At 32.5% G+C, this 17,595-nt stretch overlaps 1 protein-coding gene across 8 annotated transcripts in view; it reads left to right on the top strand.

Moving 5' to 3' along the window:
- The window catches only part of LOC119837113 (peripheral plasma membrane protein CASK), a 146,557-nt gene extending 133,434 nt beyond the window's left edge, over nucleotides 1–13,123 (top strand). For 2 of the 8 annotated variants that reach the window (XM_038362669.1, XM_038362620.1), the window contains 13 exons: nucleotides 976–1,167; nucleotides 2,083–2,247; nucleotides 2,942–3,010; nucleotides 3,341–3,370; nucleotides 3,839–3,937; nucleotides 5,317–5,455; nucleotides 6,713–6,715; nucleotides 7,321–7,365; nucleotides 8,047–8,166; nucleotides 8,619–8,729; nucleotides 9,873–9,980; nucleotides 10,457–10,632; nucleotides 11,353–13,123. In XM_038362669.1, coding sequence (XP_038218597.1) covers nucleotides 976–1,167; nucleotides 2,083–2,247; nucleotides 2,942–3,010; nucleotides 3,341–3,370; nucleotides 3,839–3,937; nucleotides 5,317–5,455; nucleotides 6,713–6,715; nucleotides 7,321–7,365; nucleotides 8,047–8,166; nucleotides 8,619–8,729; nucleotides 9,873–9,980; nucleotides 10,457–10,632; nucleotides 11,353–11,532 — 1,437 coding nt within the window. In that variant the 3' untranslated portion in view covers nucleotides 11,533–13,123. The remainder of the gene's footprint in view (nucleotides 1–975; nucleotides 1,168–2,082; nucleotides 2,248–2,941; nucleotides 3,011–3,340; nucleotides 3,371–3,838; nucleotides 3,938–5,316; nucleotides 5,456–6,712; nucleotides 6,716–7,320; nucleotides 7,366–8,046; nucleotides 8,167–8,618; nucleotides 8,730–9,872; nucleotides 9,981–10,456; nucleotides 10,633–11,352) is intronic. The other 6 variants (XM_038362636.1, XM_038362628.1, XM_038362653.1 and 3 more) reach the window with 6 other exon arrangements.
- Nucleotides 13,124–17,595: the final 4,472 nt, after the last annotated feature.

Below are 17,595 nucleotides of genomic sequence, written 5' to 3'. Positions count from 1 at the left end.
ACAACAGTCTTTGATGAAATAAAAGACATAAGTGAATCTCGCTAACGTGAATGATACTCATAACGAGCTAACCGTTTTTTTCTTTTTGCGATTTGTGAATGCAATTTCACCAAAATGCAAATTCAAAATAGACGGTGGACGGTGGCGTTAGTTAGGTTTAATTGTTTTTGACGGCGTTTTTGCGAAAGATCTTTTAGGTTATATCGACCTTTGGTGTACGGGTTTACTCAAAATGTTCTTATGCACACCAGTGGTAATACAGCATACGTTATGAAAAATATTGCTAAATAGAGACATATTGGTGTCCATTAAACTATTTTCAATGGCGTGTACGTACGATGAAACTGAACAGTTGCGGATTATCCTCAACCATATTGGAAACTTTACAGATTTTATCTGCAACGAGTTGAATGCCAAAACGCTAAATCGAAAATTGAAAAGAGATAAAAATTGTTACGGATACATGGGAAACTCTTTTCGTCTTTTCACCGAAGCCAAATGAAATTTTCCATTCCACACTATTTCATATTTCGCGGTGGTGTTACATTCATGATTTTAATTTTATATAATTTTTCTATGTGTATATTATGCACGAATAATCTTCGAAAGAAAATAAGAAGTAAAGCGTAAGATAATAGAATGCAAATGAGTTAATTGAGATCGTTTTATTTCAAAGAAATTTATTGATATACGATTATTATTTTTAAATTAAAAAAGAATCCTTCCTCAAGAGATTTAAACATTTTTTATTATTTAATTATAGCACCATTATCTTGCTGAGAAATCTACCTTGAGAGGGATAGGCAAACATTGCTTTTGCATATAACAAATTCGACGTCACGATTGAAAAAAAAATGGGTACATAGTGCTTATAATGGATTTGGTTGTAAATGGATAGTATGTTTTTTTGTTCATTTCTACCATCTACTATAAGCAACTCGTTAATTGTATATTAATATATATCATTGTCCGCAGGCTCTGCTCCAAGCGCACGATGTGGTCGCACGCGAAGTGTACGGCGAGGAGTCGCTGCGAGCGTCCCCGCCGCCGGTCAACGGGCGAGCGGCGCAGCCCTCCGCTGACGAGGAAGACGATACGGAACCAGAGTTCGAGAACGTGACTAGAGTGCGACTCGTGCAGTTCCAGAAGAACACTGATGAGCCTATGGTAGGACTGAATTTATCTACGATTTCAGATAGTCCCATTTTATTTTCAATTTTGTGATAGCCTTTTTAGTATTTGCACTTCTCCGCTGCTTCTCCAAGTGTAAGGATTGTTTGAATGTTTATTAATTGGTAGTTATAAATAGTGGGTACAACTCTGCGAACAATGATTGATTTATCAAATTTACGCTATTAAATATCTTTCAAGTTTGTCGAGTTTAAACACAAACTTGAAGTCTTGGAAACTAACTCTGGAACGCTGCATCAGTGATAAATTGATACGAGTAATTATACATTCAAGGATTTTGAACGGATATAAATTAACGTTAGTTTTAAACACATTGAGCGTGCTCACTTCTAGTTAAATTAACGAAAAAAGAGTTTTATTTCCGAGTATATGAAAAAGGTCAAGTAGTCGCTGAGGCGATGCTAGCAGCGAATGCTAGCATGAAGCTAAAAAATACATTGCGGAAGCATGTAATCTGTTGAAACAGACAGTTTTATTAAAGTTTCTTTCTTATATCCGAGCATTTATTTGAGCGATAACAATTTAAAAGATTAGTTTTCATTCGTCATGACCAACAGTTGTGAATGCAAATTTTGTATATCAGATATTCAGACTCCTGGACAAGTAATTTAAGTTAGTCATTTAATTTAAGTAAGTTGGTCTATAGACACTCAAGTATTTGTACTTATTATTTTGTGGCTCAAGCTTTTAAGTGTCTATATTGCTGCCCCTATAAACACTGTAAAGAAAAGTATTCATTTACACCCAAAACAATCATTATTCATGTGACATCATTATTACTTCAATTCGTTACAAATCCAAGTTTAAAAAACTGAACTAAACGCTCAAAGTATCGGTCACCTCACCCCAAGCTGTTGCCAGCTCAATAAATTCCAAACTCCCTAATACCAGGGTATAACACTTAAACTGGCGGACGACGGTCGCTGCATTGTGGCCCGCATCATGCACGGCGGTATGATCCACCGACAGGCCACATTACACGTCGGCGATGAGATTAAAGAGATCAACGGCACGCCCGTCGCCAATCAGTCGGTGGCCCAGTTGCAGAGGATGCTGGTAAGGAACATTTTATACCACATCAATAGTAGAGATCCAAGCTTAATGCAACTTTTATGTACTCCCATGACTGTAGCGTTTAGGCCACTTTGATAGATCCCCTTGTAAATGGCAGCATTTTGATGGCCCATGTTTAGGGGATTCAATTTCGTGTAGTCAATTTGCTGGAATTTACAAATGATGTAGACATTATTTGCAAATTTTAAAACTGGTATAATTACTATATGTTTTGTAGAGATTTTTCGGCAGATTTTGTCTGCCCATTAATAGAGATTGTCAATCAATTTGATGGAATATTTTGATTAATTATATTATTTCCCTTATATCCTACACAAAATGTACTTTCAAGGGCCTGTAGGGCCTTTGCAAATGTTCATGGGCAGTGCTGGTCACTGGTCGCATAAGGTGTCCACCACCACCCACCTATTTCAACTCAAACATGAAGGAAAAAATGTGTTTTTATTCTATATTCGATTTTTTAATTCAATTAAAAAAATGTGTCAAAAATAAAAAGTATAAATTAGAGATAATTTTAATTATGCTATTTAAAACTGAAAAGGAAAATAAATTCGAATGAAGATTTAATCATAAAATAGAAATTATAATGAGAGAAAAAAAAATGGGTTAACCATCTTAGATGCAAACATAATATTGAAAAATTCCAATGTTTTGAAACATTATTCATATTTCGCAGCGTGAAGCCAGAGGCTCCGTTACGTTCAAGATAGTTCCATCGTACCGCTCAGCTCCGCCACCTTGCGAGGTAAAGTACATAGTTATTTTGTTATTTTATATTAGATCGCTATTTATTACCCTTTGGGCTGTACGCGGAATGCTGTTTGAATTGCTGTTCTTAACGTATAATAAAATCAGTTTGATAAGTTGTGTTTTACAGTAGTTTAATGCGAACAGTGTGTGATTTGGTTTTGATTTAAATAGACTGTGTGATACTAACGCGCTTTGACTCTTAACTAAAACACTTCACAAGTAGTGAATAAAAGTCGACAAGCGCACATAAATCTCCATAGAGCTTGTCCTAAATCTGATTGGTTAACTAAATAAACTAAAAACTTTCTGTTTTGTTTCTAACTAGCTATTCCGGATAAAGCCTTCGCCCGTTCTAGTAAGTAGCGTATTCCACACCCGTTGCTACTTTTTGTTGTTTTGTATTACGTACCTGTTTCTATTTGTTGTTTGTTTTATGTTGTGTATTATAATGTCACCCGGGCATGGCCGCGCGTTCCCGGTTCCAACCGTTTCTGTGCGCTTGTTGTTCTTTGCCATCGCTTCCATCATTCATTATATTATCATTGCATAAAACATCATTTCCCATTACCCGTTTATCGACGCCCGTACCTTCAGTCTAGTATTTCATATGTAGATCGTTGATGTGATGTGAATTTGTTGTTTGTAATAATTAGTTTATACAAACTAGTCTCCTGTAGCGAATAATATTTTCAATATAATTACTGTGTTGCCAAATATACTGCTAATATTTTTAGAAGGCTCTAGATGAAATGAAGGAATGAACATTATTGAATAATTAATTTGAATTCATTACACTTGAGTAATATGATACACGCATTTGCAGATCTTCGTGAGAGCGCAATTTGATTACGATCCATTAGAGGATGAACTCATACCGTGCGCCCAAGCCGGTATAGCTTTCAATATAGGGGACATTCTACAGGTAAATACATATTAATACCTTCAGAAGCTTTTTCTTGGAAATACTTCAACGGCGTGACTTTGAAGACGTCGCTTTATATTACTCCTTATTAGAAGAAAAAAAAACAGTAGCAGTCGTGGGACTGCCGATAGAAGTGAAAACGGAACTATTAAGTTGAGAGTAATTAAAACTATATACAAAAATTATATGAATTTTTTTATGTTTTATTTATTAGTTACATATGATGGGTTAAACAAATCATGAACAAAATAAAAATACAAAGTGGTTGAAAAAATAATTAACATACAATTATCTTAATTATACATAGTATTTATATTTACACGAATTTCAATGAATTCAAGTTGCTACTGCGCGTGCGCTAGTCTGCCTCTCCATAGCTATAGATATACTATTATCATTAGCATGTCGGTGACGCGAACCGAGGATTTTACCCTCTACCAAAACGCTCAACGCGCCAAAAGAAGTTTTCACTTCAAATAATCTTTATTTTCCGTGTAATTAAATATTAGTTTGCAACCAGAGATTTTTTGTCGATAAATTCTTTTCAGAATTACAATTACTGTTCTACTTATTGTAAGTGGAAAATCTGTGAAACTAGGTATAGTCGCTTTGAAGGGAAGCCGGAATAAACATACCAACTATTAAATAAAAAATAAAACAAAATTGTTATGTATAACATGCTTTATATAAACAGTTCTCATTTTACAAACAAATAAGTCTAAATGAAAGTACATATGAAATGTAGGTATATATGGAGTATGTGGAATTATTTAATGAGACAGAAATGTGGCATACAGTACAAGTTCTTAATATTATTACGTTGAGTGATGTGAAGTTGGTTGGATTAGTAATTAAACTTTATTACCATTATATTATTGAATTAACGTACATCGAATTAAGATTGATGAATTATGACACCAAGAGTATAACTTTAACTCGAATATGATTAATTCCACTATGTGTATAATTATTTATTAAATTATTGCACAAACAAATCACAGTAATATTATAAATGTAAAAGTTGGCTTGTTTGGACGTTTGTCAATCACGCTGAAACTACTGAACTGATTTTGGTGAAATTTGGTATACAGACAGGGTATGAGCCTACTTGGGTGACTATCACCCCAGAGTACTTTTATATACCTGATTAAATTTCCTTGGAATATAACAGAAATCTCGATAACGAGCATCTAGTTATAAGTTAAACGAATAATTATACGTACTTATGATTACTTTATTGCAAAGTTTTCGATAAACTCAAACTCAAACTCAAAACTCAAATATCTTAGTCTTTATTCTTTCAAAAATTCTTATTTATAAAGCATTTCGATGCTATAAAACAATAAATTAAGTTTAGCGTTATTCGTAATGACTTTCAGATAATAAGTAAAGACGACTCTCATTGGTGGCAAGCTCGTAAGGACGCCTCCGGTGGCTCGGCCGGTCTCATACCGAGTCCCGAACTACAGGAATGGCGCGCGGCTTGTGCTGCCGCCGAAAAATCTAACACTGATCAAGGTAGGATAGTTAATAGTTGTTATGTTGTTGATCAGGAAAAATGGTAAAATCAAAATAGAATCGTGTTCGATCGATCAATTTTATTTACGTGACAAGAAAATTAAAATTTACAAAGTGGGACTTCTAATGGGATGGGAATAGTATGATTTAAGTAAAGTTAATTAATTTCAATCAAATCCTTACCTGACCTAAGATCTCATATGTTTATTTATTTTTCTTTTATTTATCTCTTTCTTTATATTTTGTGTAGTTTATGCTTACAATTATTTACACACACTTATACACTTTTATTATTAGGAATGTTTTTCTTACATTTTTTTGTTGTTTCTTTTTTGTTTTTATAATTATTTTATGTTATTGTGCATGTTTGGTATTTAAAAAAAATGATCCTTGATTCTACCACGTTTCCAATAATTGTGTGACCATTTTAGCGGTCGAATAGCAATGTTCATCATTTAGCCACAAAATTGGATTTCACTATACGGTTCATGTCTTTGTGGTATATAATGCGGTTTTGAGCAGTCATTTTAATATGTTTAATGACCTTCATTTGTATATTGATGATTTATTATAGGTATTTTCGTCAACTCGTTTCTATCTAAAATTCTATCGTGGCTGAGTTAGGTTTTAAACATCCGGTATTTGGTAATATATTTGCTTTCATTCGGGAAATCTGAGCACAGTTTTAATAAAATTGTTTCGTGTGTGTTTTAATTCATATTAATTAATGAGCGCTATTGCTTTATATTTTGTTAAATTTTCATCGTTTGACGTGCGTAGATGATGTTATATGAAGATGGCTTGATCCGTACATTGCTCTAAACGGTCGTTGATTTAATATTGAGTTTGACGAGTCGCTTCAGTCAAAATGTAGAATTGATGTGTTGATGTTGTGTTAGGATTCGTGTTCATTAGATTTTATTTATTTAATCACATGAATTGTTTCTCTTTTTATTGACTTGCTTTTATTCACATCATTTTAGTATCTTATAAATATGTGTATTGGTTGTGAGATTAATTAAAAAAATTACAAGTGTTTCCTCTTTATCTATAACGTTAATTTAAATAGGTAAAGTTTTGAAATTGTTTATGAGGAACCTAACTGAACTCTCTTCAAACTCTGAATAATTTATAATTAAGAGTATTTAATTTCTTATATCCATCTATTTTTAATTTCTCTACTGCGTATTATTTATATGTGCGCTATATATCATTTCGATGTTTCTTTCTTTCAAATTTCAATGGACGATTCTACAGTCGGTATGTAATGTTTTGCTTTGTATATTTGTTCTATATGTGTCCCTATATACGAATTAATATTACTAAGCCCAAAATCTGCATGGTATTTATACCAATCATATTATACCGATTAAACATTAAAATTTACCTTACGAAATGTCTGTCTGTCAATATATAACCTAAAGTAGATAACAGTAAAGGACTTATCGTAGAAGGCTATGAATAATAATCGGATAGTCTTAACGACTCCTCAAACCGTTTTGTTTTCTTGGGAAATGTTTGGTCCGTTCCAGGACATGTTTGTTTGGATTTAACCTTTATCATATGAAAAACATTTTGTGTTTTTTCATATATTCAGATTATTTTATAGCTTAATTGAATTGCGCTGGAAATAATTTGGTGGACAAAAATTTCAATTGTTTATCTGATATCCCTCCATAATAGAATCATTGTTTTAATAACCCCTCTACCTTTTTGTATTCCATTATCCGTAAACGTGATTTTTGGTCCATTACAATCGCACATATCCAAACATTTCCCAAGAAACGCGTCCGTCCCAACCGAGTAGTTGCCAAACCATACCCATGGGTTGTGTGCAAGACCGTGTTGTAATGTTGTGCGGCTAGGAGCTGACGGCTGCGTGTCTCATACCGACGGATGTGAGAACACAGGTAAATATATGTATGTAGTTGGGTAATTGTGCAAGGGATTTAATGGTTACAGGTTTAGTAATGTGTTATAAGGGCTATTTTGAATATGCAATGTTAAGTTTTTTAAAGATTTTTTTAGCACATTTTTGAAACAGTCGATTTGTGTAGCCCAGTTCTAACAACTTTAAATAATTTCGAAATTCCGAATTCCGCCTCATGATCGTATGATAGTTGATTGTCTTTCTATTCTTTTTAATTTTTCAAAAAGCAATAAATTCTTAAGCATTTAATGATATGGAACTAAAGACTAGTGTTTTATCACATCTGAATATAACTTGAAATATGAGTTGCATTAAATAAATGTCACTCGTAAATTATTATTATCTCTCTTGCACTTTAATTGTAGCTATAGATGGTTGCTATAATGTTCACAAACTGAGAAGTTGCTCTTAAAATTTTGTTATAAGTAATGAAGCACGATTGAAGATTCTGGAAATAAATGTTAATAACAGTAATTATAATATACTGCATGTTACAATTATAATTAAAAATAAGAGTCCAACTTCCCGTAATTGCTGAATTTCATGTTTTCATTAAATATTGACAGTGTGTAGATAGATGGCTTTAATTGAAAAATAGAATTCAACTTCTAGAATATTCGATTAGAATTTAGCAATTTATAGCGTCTGCTTGTTGTTCCAGTGAACTGTTCGATATTCGGACGCAAGAAGAAACAGTCGAAAGACAAATATCTCGCGAAACACAACGCCGTATTCGATCAACTAGATGTTGTGACGTATGAGGAGGTCGTGAAGTTGCCTTGTAAGTATTAATTATATGTTTTGTTACGTGTACTGTAATTATTATGTTTTGTACGTTATTATTTATTACGTGTATCTTAAAAAATACTTTGTTAACTCTTAAAAATAGGCTGTGGTTTAAAGTTGTTTATACTAAGAAACAATAAAGTGACAAATTTTTATATTTATTATTTACAAGACGCTCGTCCCGGCTCCGCCCGGATATCTAGGTTCCGGTTTTATCCCAAGGGTGCATTTAATCGAAATAGAAAGTATAATATCACCCAAGTCAGCTCATGCTCTGTCTGTACCAATACCAAATTCCATTGTAATCCGTTCAGTACTTTCAGCATTATTGACGGATAAAAATGCAAACAGACAAACTTTCACATTTATTATATTACACAGTGTATTGTAATGTTAAATCAATATTAAGAAATATGTTTATTTATATATTTTATCAAACATTTTCAGCATTCCAAAGAAAAACTATAGTTCTATTGGGCGCTCACGGCGTCGGTCGCCGTCATATAAAGAACACTCTCATAGCGCGTCACCCGGATTTGTACGCCTACCCTATTCCACGTAAGTCTTCTTAATTATACAAAGTATTAAAATTATACGTAAACAATTGAAAATAACAAAAAAAAAGAAAAGGTAAACAACAAACAGAGATATATAGTAACCACATCGATTGGACATTGTGTGGTCCTACGTTGAGTGGTCCTTCGAACCGGAATTGAACGAGCCTTTGATCGTTAACACATGAATGTTGTTAAACTTGAGGAACTTTATTATAATTTGGTTATTTAATGAAATACTTTGACGATAGATATGTGGAAGTCCGAAATAATTTTATTCAAATTGAAAGCTATGTAATATACCAATATATAATACTAGACACTCGTCCCGTCTCGGCCGGCATATCAAGATTTCTATTTTATCCCAATGGACCCAAACAAACAAACTTTCACATTTATAATATTAGTTTGATTAGTGATTGATTAATGCCTTTTTTCGCTAAGAAATAAAGTGGGCAGAATTATGCTGAAAATCATTTTGGCGTTGTAAAAATATGATTCTTTAATGTTGTCGTGAGGGATTTACTGTGAGCATAGTCCGACTGACTGAATTTGATCACTGATATTGAATAGGCTTTGTACTGGAATCACAAAACTTGTTTATTCTATCGAATCAAGCATTGTAAATCATATTTGAAAATACCATACTGTAGCTATTGTTTGTGATGTTTTTTAAAAACAAAGGAACAAACCTTTTTAATATAACCGAATTTTATTCGATATTCTGTTCTCTTTTAACGAATTTAGTTTCAATCCATGAACGAGTTTGCACAATGAACGTTGTTTTAATTTTTGTTGTTGCGAAATCTAAATTCATGGTTTTATGTGGTCCGTAAAATATTGAATATTCTCCTTTTACAACAAATAGTATTGTCTTTGTCGTTAGTAATGTTGTACAGTGAAAATTATGAGAATAATTAAATTAATAAAATTAATTAATTTTAGATTTTAGTCAAGTTTTCTTATTCATGGAAAATACTTAATTAATACTTTCATAGTATGAATACTATAACATTGGTTTATTTGATTGGAATATTATAACATTGGTCGAAAAACGTGGACCAGTTTGATTAAACCTTCGTTATTTAAGTTAAAGTTTAAGAAAAACCTTGAATATTAATTAATATTCAAACGATTGAAATTTCAGACACAACTCGTCCTCCCAGACCTGACGAGGAAAATGGCAGACACTACTATTTCGTATCGCACGACGAAATGATGGCTGATATCGCTGCTAACGAATATCTTGAATACGGTAAGCTCCTCTGGAAATTTTAGCATTTTTCTTGAAATTTCAAATAAAGTATGTTAGTATTATAAAATATATTTCTATCAAGATTTGTTTGAATTGAATCTCTGGAAGTTTATTTATGTTTTTTGTGCCAGACTGAACTCCGCGGCCAAAATCGCATGATACCTGGATAACGAACCAGATTTCCTACCAATACGATCTCATTTAAAACATATTATGAATATTTTTTTTTGTGGGAGAGGGCAGGGGTACCGCGCCAGATTCTTAAATGACTTGACAACTTCGTATCAAACGAAACGAAAGGAATCACGCTAATTGAACCTTGTACCCACGGAGTTCGTATAGTTATATATAATATTTCTTTTTACACCGACGAAAAAGTAATTTAATTAAACTATATAGTATAAAAACTATTTAATTGAATTAATTAATTTCTAAAAAAAACTCGCACGCACGCACGCACGCCCGCCCGCCCGCAGGCACGCACGAGGACGCAATGTACGGCACGAAGCTGGAGACGATCCGCCGCATCCACTCGGAGCGGCGCATCGCCATCCTCGACGTGGAGCCGCAGGCGCTCAAGATCCTGCGCACGGCGGAGTTCGCGCCCTACGTCGTGTTCATCGCCGCGCCGCCGCTCAACAACGTGGCCGACGTGAGTGTGCGCCGAGCACTGTACAGCGTGCGCGCGCTCTACACTAGATTCATAAATAAATTAAATAAATAAGAATTGTTTATTTAGCAAAAAAAATAAATAAATATAGATTCAACATAAATCAAACACGACGGAGTTAACCTTATCATTAATATAACATAACATATTCAATGAAATGAATTTAAAGGTGCGGTTAGTAAAGTGCTAAAAATATTTAAAAAAAAAATCTCTTGAATGTGAAAGGAATCGTGTGATTATTAACCAACGGTTACACGATCCTTAATCACAGACAAAGCAGTTAATCGGCAGAAAGCGACTTCGTGATACTATGATATTTGACATTATGTAGTGAAGGATCAAAGTCTGTTGAGTAATTATAAAATTCTAAGCATACAGACACACAGACGGCGGAAAGCGACTTTTTAAACCCCCATCAAAATCTCTTGAATAATTTCAAAGATCCAATCATACAGATGTTAGAAAGCTACTATTTAGCGGATATTCGTTTGTTTTTTTACAAGGTTTTGCCCACGGCTTCGCACGCGTTAATTTGGAGTAGTTTAATATATGTTATTATACATATAAACCTTCCTCTTGAATCACTATCTATCCGTTCGTAAATCCGTTCGTAGTTTTAAAGATTAAAGCATACATAGGGACATAGGGACAGAAAAAACAACTTCGTTTATACTATATATAGTGATTATACCGAAATTGCAGTACGACGGCTCGCTGGAGGTGCTGGTCCGCGAGTCGGAGCAGCTGCGGCGCACGTACGGACACTACTTCGACCTCAACGTGGTCAACAACGACATCGACGACACGCTCGCCGCGCTCGAGGCGGCGCTCGCCCGCCTCAGGGCTTCGCCCCAGTGGGTGCCCGTCGCCTGGGTGTATTGACGCACCCACTGCGCGCTATAGTGCAACTGCCATGCGATTGCCGTTTAGTGGGCGGATTCCGGACGGCTTCGCGTTTCGGATAGCTGCGGATCGGACAAAAAGTATTCCTACCCCCTCCCATATAAATTGGTTTGTGTGAATTGATCAGTTTTAGGAATTTTTGTACTTTGGCATTCCAATGTACAGAAATCCTAAAATATATATTCCTAAAATATCCATTGATAAGTAGTTATTTTATAAAAAATCTTGTCATTTCTTTAGACGTGGGCAGTACTTAAAAGTGCCCCTCAGGTGGGTGCATAGTGTGTGAAGTGCGTGGGTTTAGTTAATATGATGATGATAATGGAGACAATTTCTGAATTATATTCAGGGTTTTTGAAAGAGTTTTTATTGGATAACTTTTTAATTTTCTCCCCTATATGATCACTTGGTTCACTTAGCGCGATTACAGCAATAAGGCATACTTAAGTAGTGGGTTATCAAATATCTTGTTACACCTTTCAAAGCTCCTGACAAGCAATTACATTTAAATGAAGCTTCGCAGTGTAATGGTCGGATTCGGAACTGTTTTTTTTGTATAGTTTTTCAGCATTTTGGGATATCATTGAATAATTTTTTTTTCTAATTCACCCCTCGCACTTTATACCAGTACTTAGTCAGATATAGACCAGTACTTAGTCAAGTACTGGTCTATATCTAATCTGAAATCATTAGAACCACTTTGGATCCTAGTCTCGCGAGTATCAATATACTCCTGATATTTATAACCTGATCTTTTCGAGTTAGTCTAAATGGTGTTAACCTCTCCAAAGCTGCACATTTTAGAAAAGTATTTAGTATTTTGTGACCATTTGTTCACCCTTTTCCTCTATGAAATCACTGAATGCTCCCAGCAATTTTGCGAATATGATAAATAAATATATAATTTACCAGTTTCACTATATTGGGAGAACCGTCAACGTCTCTGTCCCGAATCTGCTCTATTTTGCTGGCAATTCGATCATGTCATGGCATCGTAAGCACCAAATTTTCTACGGCACTGGTGAATAAATAAAAATATATTGCAAAAAAAAAACATAATGATTCGTTTGTATTGTTATATGACGATATGATAGTTGAATTTGTAGGACATACAAAACGCAGTGCCGTCGTATATTTGAAGCAAAATTGTTGAAATGGACTCGACAAAATATTAAAATAGATATATTTATTTTAGGCTGCGTTCGTTACCAAAGACCTTCGGGACTTCAAAATTATTGATTTTATTGATTCCATTCCAACAACTTATATGAATAATATATAATAATACTTAACTTGAATATGCTCAAACTTAGATACTTCGTACCCGAGGGGGTTGTATTATAATATAAGAGCACGTATCATTTCGGAACACTTTTCATGGACGCACGAGAAAACAGGCCTTGGTCACAATGAACAGTTATAAGTTACGTCTGTCTAGACACTACGTTTTTCAATTTTTTTTTTATTTTTTATTTAATCATAATATATAACACAAAAATAAATACACTTAAAAGTTAAAAAGGGAAAGAGTTAAGGTACACTTTCTATACATAACAATGAGATAAAAAAAGGAAATATCATGTTTTTTTTCTTTTACAGAAAAAAAAAACCTGTAAAGTTAAATAAACCTTGTAGAACCGTTTTAATAAGAAAAGCATATAACACGTTTCGAAATAGGTGTTTATACGGACATGAACTAAATCTTGGTTGGTGAACGTTCGTATGTGAAGAGGTTTTAATGCAATTTTGGCACTAGTTAAATATATATATGTACATTTGTGTTGTTTCATCGCAGTTATGATTATTTAATTTTCACAATTATATTATTAAATATTTTTTTAATAGAACACTATTCAATACAGATAAAAAAGGCAATTTTTAAAAGTTGATGCGTATTATTCAGTTAACGAATATTAACTACGTTGAGAAACTTACAAATATACGAATCAAAGGATATGAAAACGGAAATTTATTAATAAGTTAATTAATTTTGTGATAAATCGATCTTAATCACGAATTATTAGAAACTAATATTAGTACTATTAATTAAACACGTAGCGACGAAACGTTCAAAAGGCATTCAGAGTTAATTTATTTATATATAGTACTAAATTTCGGTACATATTTCGATAAGTGATTGTTATGTTTTGAATGTTTTATGAAGTTATTTGCGGGCTGTCTATAAAAATTAGTGCATAATATTGCTAAGCATGCAGTAAAAACTTTTAAATATAGAGAAGGCACATTAAAATATACGAAATATTCTCGAATTCAAAGCAAGCAAGCTTTTTCTCCGGTCTTTGGAGATAGCCCAATATGTTTATATCGTTTTTCGCATCCACGCTCACGATTGTGCCAAATATCACACGCGATGCAAAATCTAAATCAATTTTTAAACATTTTAAATGAAACTCGTTAAACATGACTTTTAGAACAATGTACATAATATACATTAGTAGGTTATTTATTAAAAATAATGGTAACAATCTTTTAGAGAGTAGCGGGATGTTTACTTCGAAAATTTAATATAAGTATATCCTATTATAGATAATGTTGCAGTGATGTTTTTCAACTACAACGAGGGAGGATACCTTGAATTTCTGTAGGCAAACCAACATTAATGTTTTATTTCAAAATTATAATATTTTTATTAGATTACATTAAACTCCTTATAGTCGATTTTTCACTCTTTGGCACAAAACTACCCGCCCAATAAACAATTACAAAACAATACAAAAATGTTACTGGTGAGATGTCGAGACAGTTAATTAGAATACATTTTTGAAATGATTGCTTAATACAATATTGGACGTATAAATTAAGCAAAGATTGAACAATCGACCCTTCATATATTATATTATTTCAACTTTGAAAACATAGATTTTACTAGTAAAAGATAATGAAAAAGTAAACAAAAATATACTGCCACAAGTTCACCAAATTAATTTAAAATGACGAAATCCTAGTTGAAAAACATCGTATTATATTAAAATATATCACAATTTTATAGTATTACAGGGTTGCAAGAAATGGAAATAGACATTTTTGAATAGTTTATTTCTATTTTTATTTATTCTATTTTAAGTACAACGTTGAAATCATTATTTAGCTATTCAAAATTTTTATAGATTATGTTATGTTTATCTTTATGCATAATATATTAAATATATAAAGCATTATATCTACCTATCGGTAGTCATTTGTGACGGATTGTTATTTTGTTATTTTCACTCTAGCACTAATGCATTCCTGTAAACATTATATTAACTTGTAGTAGAATTTTAATCTACAACTCTCACTATTTCACTATTGTGTATGTTAAGTGTAATTAAGAATAGGTAGTTTATAAAAATGTTTTGGGTTTTTTTTCTGATTCGTCTATCTGTTTCAAAGAAATATGTATAATTTTCATAAACTGCAATATTTATTTAAAAAAAAACTATTATTATTTGTTACCTATTCTTAACGAGTTCAATTCTAAAAGAAACAGAACAACAAACTTAATATGTTTGTTTCCACATTATAAATTATTTTGAAATATCTTAAACGTTATTGTAATAAGGGAAATCTATAGAGAATTATGTAGCTAAAATAATCATAAAAGATATTGAATTTAAAATTTAAGGTATAGTGAGATGCGATGAATGTTGGTCAATATATCATGATATAAATTTTGTTTCAGACTTAGCGTTGCTATATTAATTATTTAATTTATTATCATTATAATTATAGCATAAGCACATACCTTAATACGCTGTTGAAAATTTATTTATAATATAGTGAATATAAAGCATCAGGTTGTTTTTGAATAGATTACTTCTATATAGATCTTTATTCTAACATTTAGCGAAACATGTGTTAAAATCAATGATGCCATTGTTTATTGTAATTATTTAATAAATTTTACATAATATTATACTTTAGATAAAATAATTGCAAAATGCAAAGCATGATTTTTTATTACAGAGTTAAGTAGACTAATGAATTGAGTCACAGACTACAATTAGTATTTTTTTTAAGTCATTTTAATTAAGATTAATTTTGCTTCTTTGTGGTGAAAGACGAAAATCGATTTTAGTTTTATTTAAGAGTATTTATGTGTTATAAACATCCACCCACCAATAACATTCCATCGCTTTTTTTAGTTGTTTAAACTTTTTTCCCTATTTTCTTGTTAATTTTAGATTATATTTTATCGTCAGTTTCAATTTTTTTTTGTTTATTATTTATATCGTTATGTTAATATAATGTAAAATGCAATTATTTTCCTACCCAAAGAATGAATGTGAGTAGAAATCGTTTAATATAGACGATAAAATAATAAAACACAGAACGAAATTAAAGTCGCAATAAAACGTAATAGTTACCTATTAATTTTAACATAATTTTTATGAAATAAAATTGTGAAGTCAGAGCAAAGTTAACATGAGTTGGGCTCATTTTAATTTTGGTCTGGTTCGATTGCATGCAATAATGGAAGTATGAATTGTAACGATGATAATAGATTTTTTCAATAACAACTAATGACGACTGAAGTAAAATCTTATTATAACTGTTAAAATTTAATAAATCGCACAAAATATTTATGGTGTTTTAATTTTCCACCATTTATAGATACATATATGGAATATTATATAATTTATAGTTATAGATACATATATGGAAATGAAATGAAGAAGTATAACAAATGATATTGCAATGAAAGGCAGTTAATATTGGTTTAATGGTTATTTAAGTAAATTGGTCTGCCATTAGTTTGAATATGAAATATTGGTGTAATGGCAATTTGATATAATCGCCGATATAAGTTATATTTTTTTATGTCATAGTCGGCCATGGAGCTGGTGGGTTTACTGATGGCAAGCGCTACCACCACCCATGAACATTTGGAGAGGCATAATAGCAGACCTTACGCCTCTACAAATGGATTGCCTACTTTAAATTGGGAAGGGATTAAGAAAGTAATAAAGGAAAAGACTAGGAAGGGTAAGGAAAAGGATATGAGCTTCCAGTTCCCCCACTCACCGTACGAAACAGTAACATGCTATTATTTCATGCCGGTTTTCTGTGGGGGTGTGGTACTTCCCCGGTGCGAGCTTGCCCAATTCGTCGTGCCGAAGCGTGCTCGACTACCACATACAAAATGTTGCCATATCTACCTTTATATTGTACATTATATATTTTGGCTAGGATTTATAATCAAAACAAACCTCATTTCTGGTGTTCGGCTGTGAACTGTTTATTAAGACATGTGCAAACATTAAAAAACACGTACAGGTAGTATTTATAATAGTAAGACAATCCATCGACAGCCCCTCTCTATTACTTTAGTTTAATTATATCTCTATTTTATTAAATTTCAATTTTAAATTATAATACTTGCCAAATGGCTTAAATCGTGAATTGACTTTAGAAGCAAGCGGTTAGCTAGGGAATAATTGGCTTCAATGCATTGTATTAAGTAGCCGTTTTACATTAACATATTTTATAATAATATATTTAATAGGCACAGCGGAAAGAGGTGACACTCGTGCTTTTTTTACTAATAGCGTACTTCATTACTTCTGTAACTGCCCATATATTATCACGTAAAGACTCAAAAGTAAATAGTGATGCCTAATACGTATTATAAACTGTTTATATTCTCATCAATAGAGCAGTTTATGTATATCCCACTCGGACTCGGAGCCGACCAACACATGTCCTCATTGTCCGACGACGCTGACGACGACGACGACTGACGAGTTTCGCGGTCCTCGTCATCCACGCTTCCGTGCTAAGTAGCCCTTCTGGCTGACATCGAGAATCATCACATAAAATATATATATATATATGTATATGAAAACTCTAATTTCATATGTAGTGTGCTATAATGCTGTGTTACTATAATGGATTTTTCTTATAGGAGGAGGAGGGAGGAGGAGGTTTTATATCAATGAACACCTCACACATGTGAATCGTAACTTATTCTACCTAGTCTTGCCATAAATATTGTAATAAAGAAAAAAGAAAATTGTTAACTGCAAATAACATTTATTACTT

Source organism: Zerene cesonia, chromosome 3 (genome assembly GCF_012273895.1).
Source record: "Zerene cesonia ecotype Mississippi chromosome 3, Zerene_cesonia_1.1, whole genome shotgun sequence".
NCBI classification, from domain to species: domain Eukaryota; kingdom Metazoa; phylum Arthropoda; class Insecta; order Lepidoptera; family Pieridae; genus Zerene; species Zerene cesonia.
This window is presented reverse-complemented; position numbering and strand designations above follow the sequence as displayed.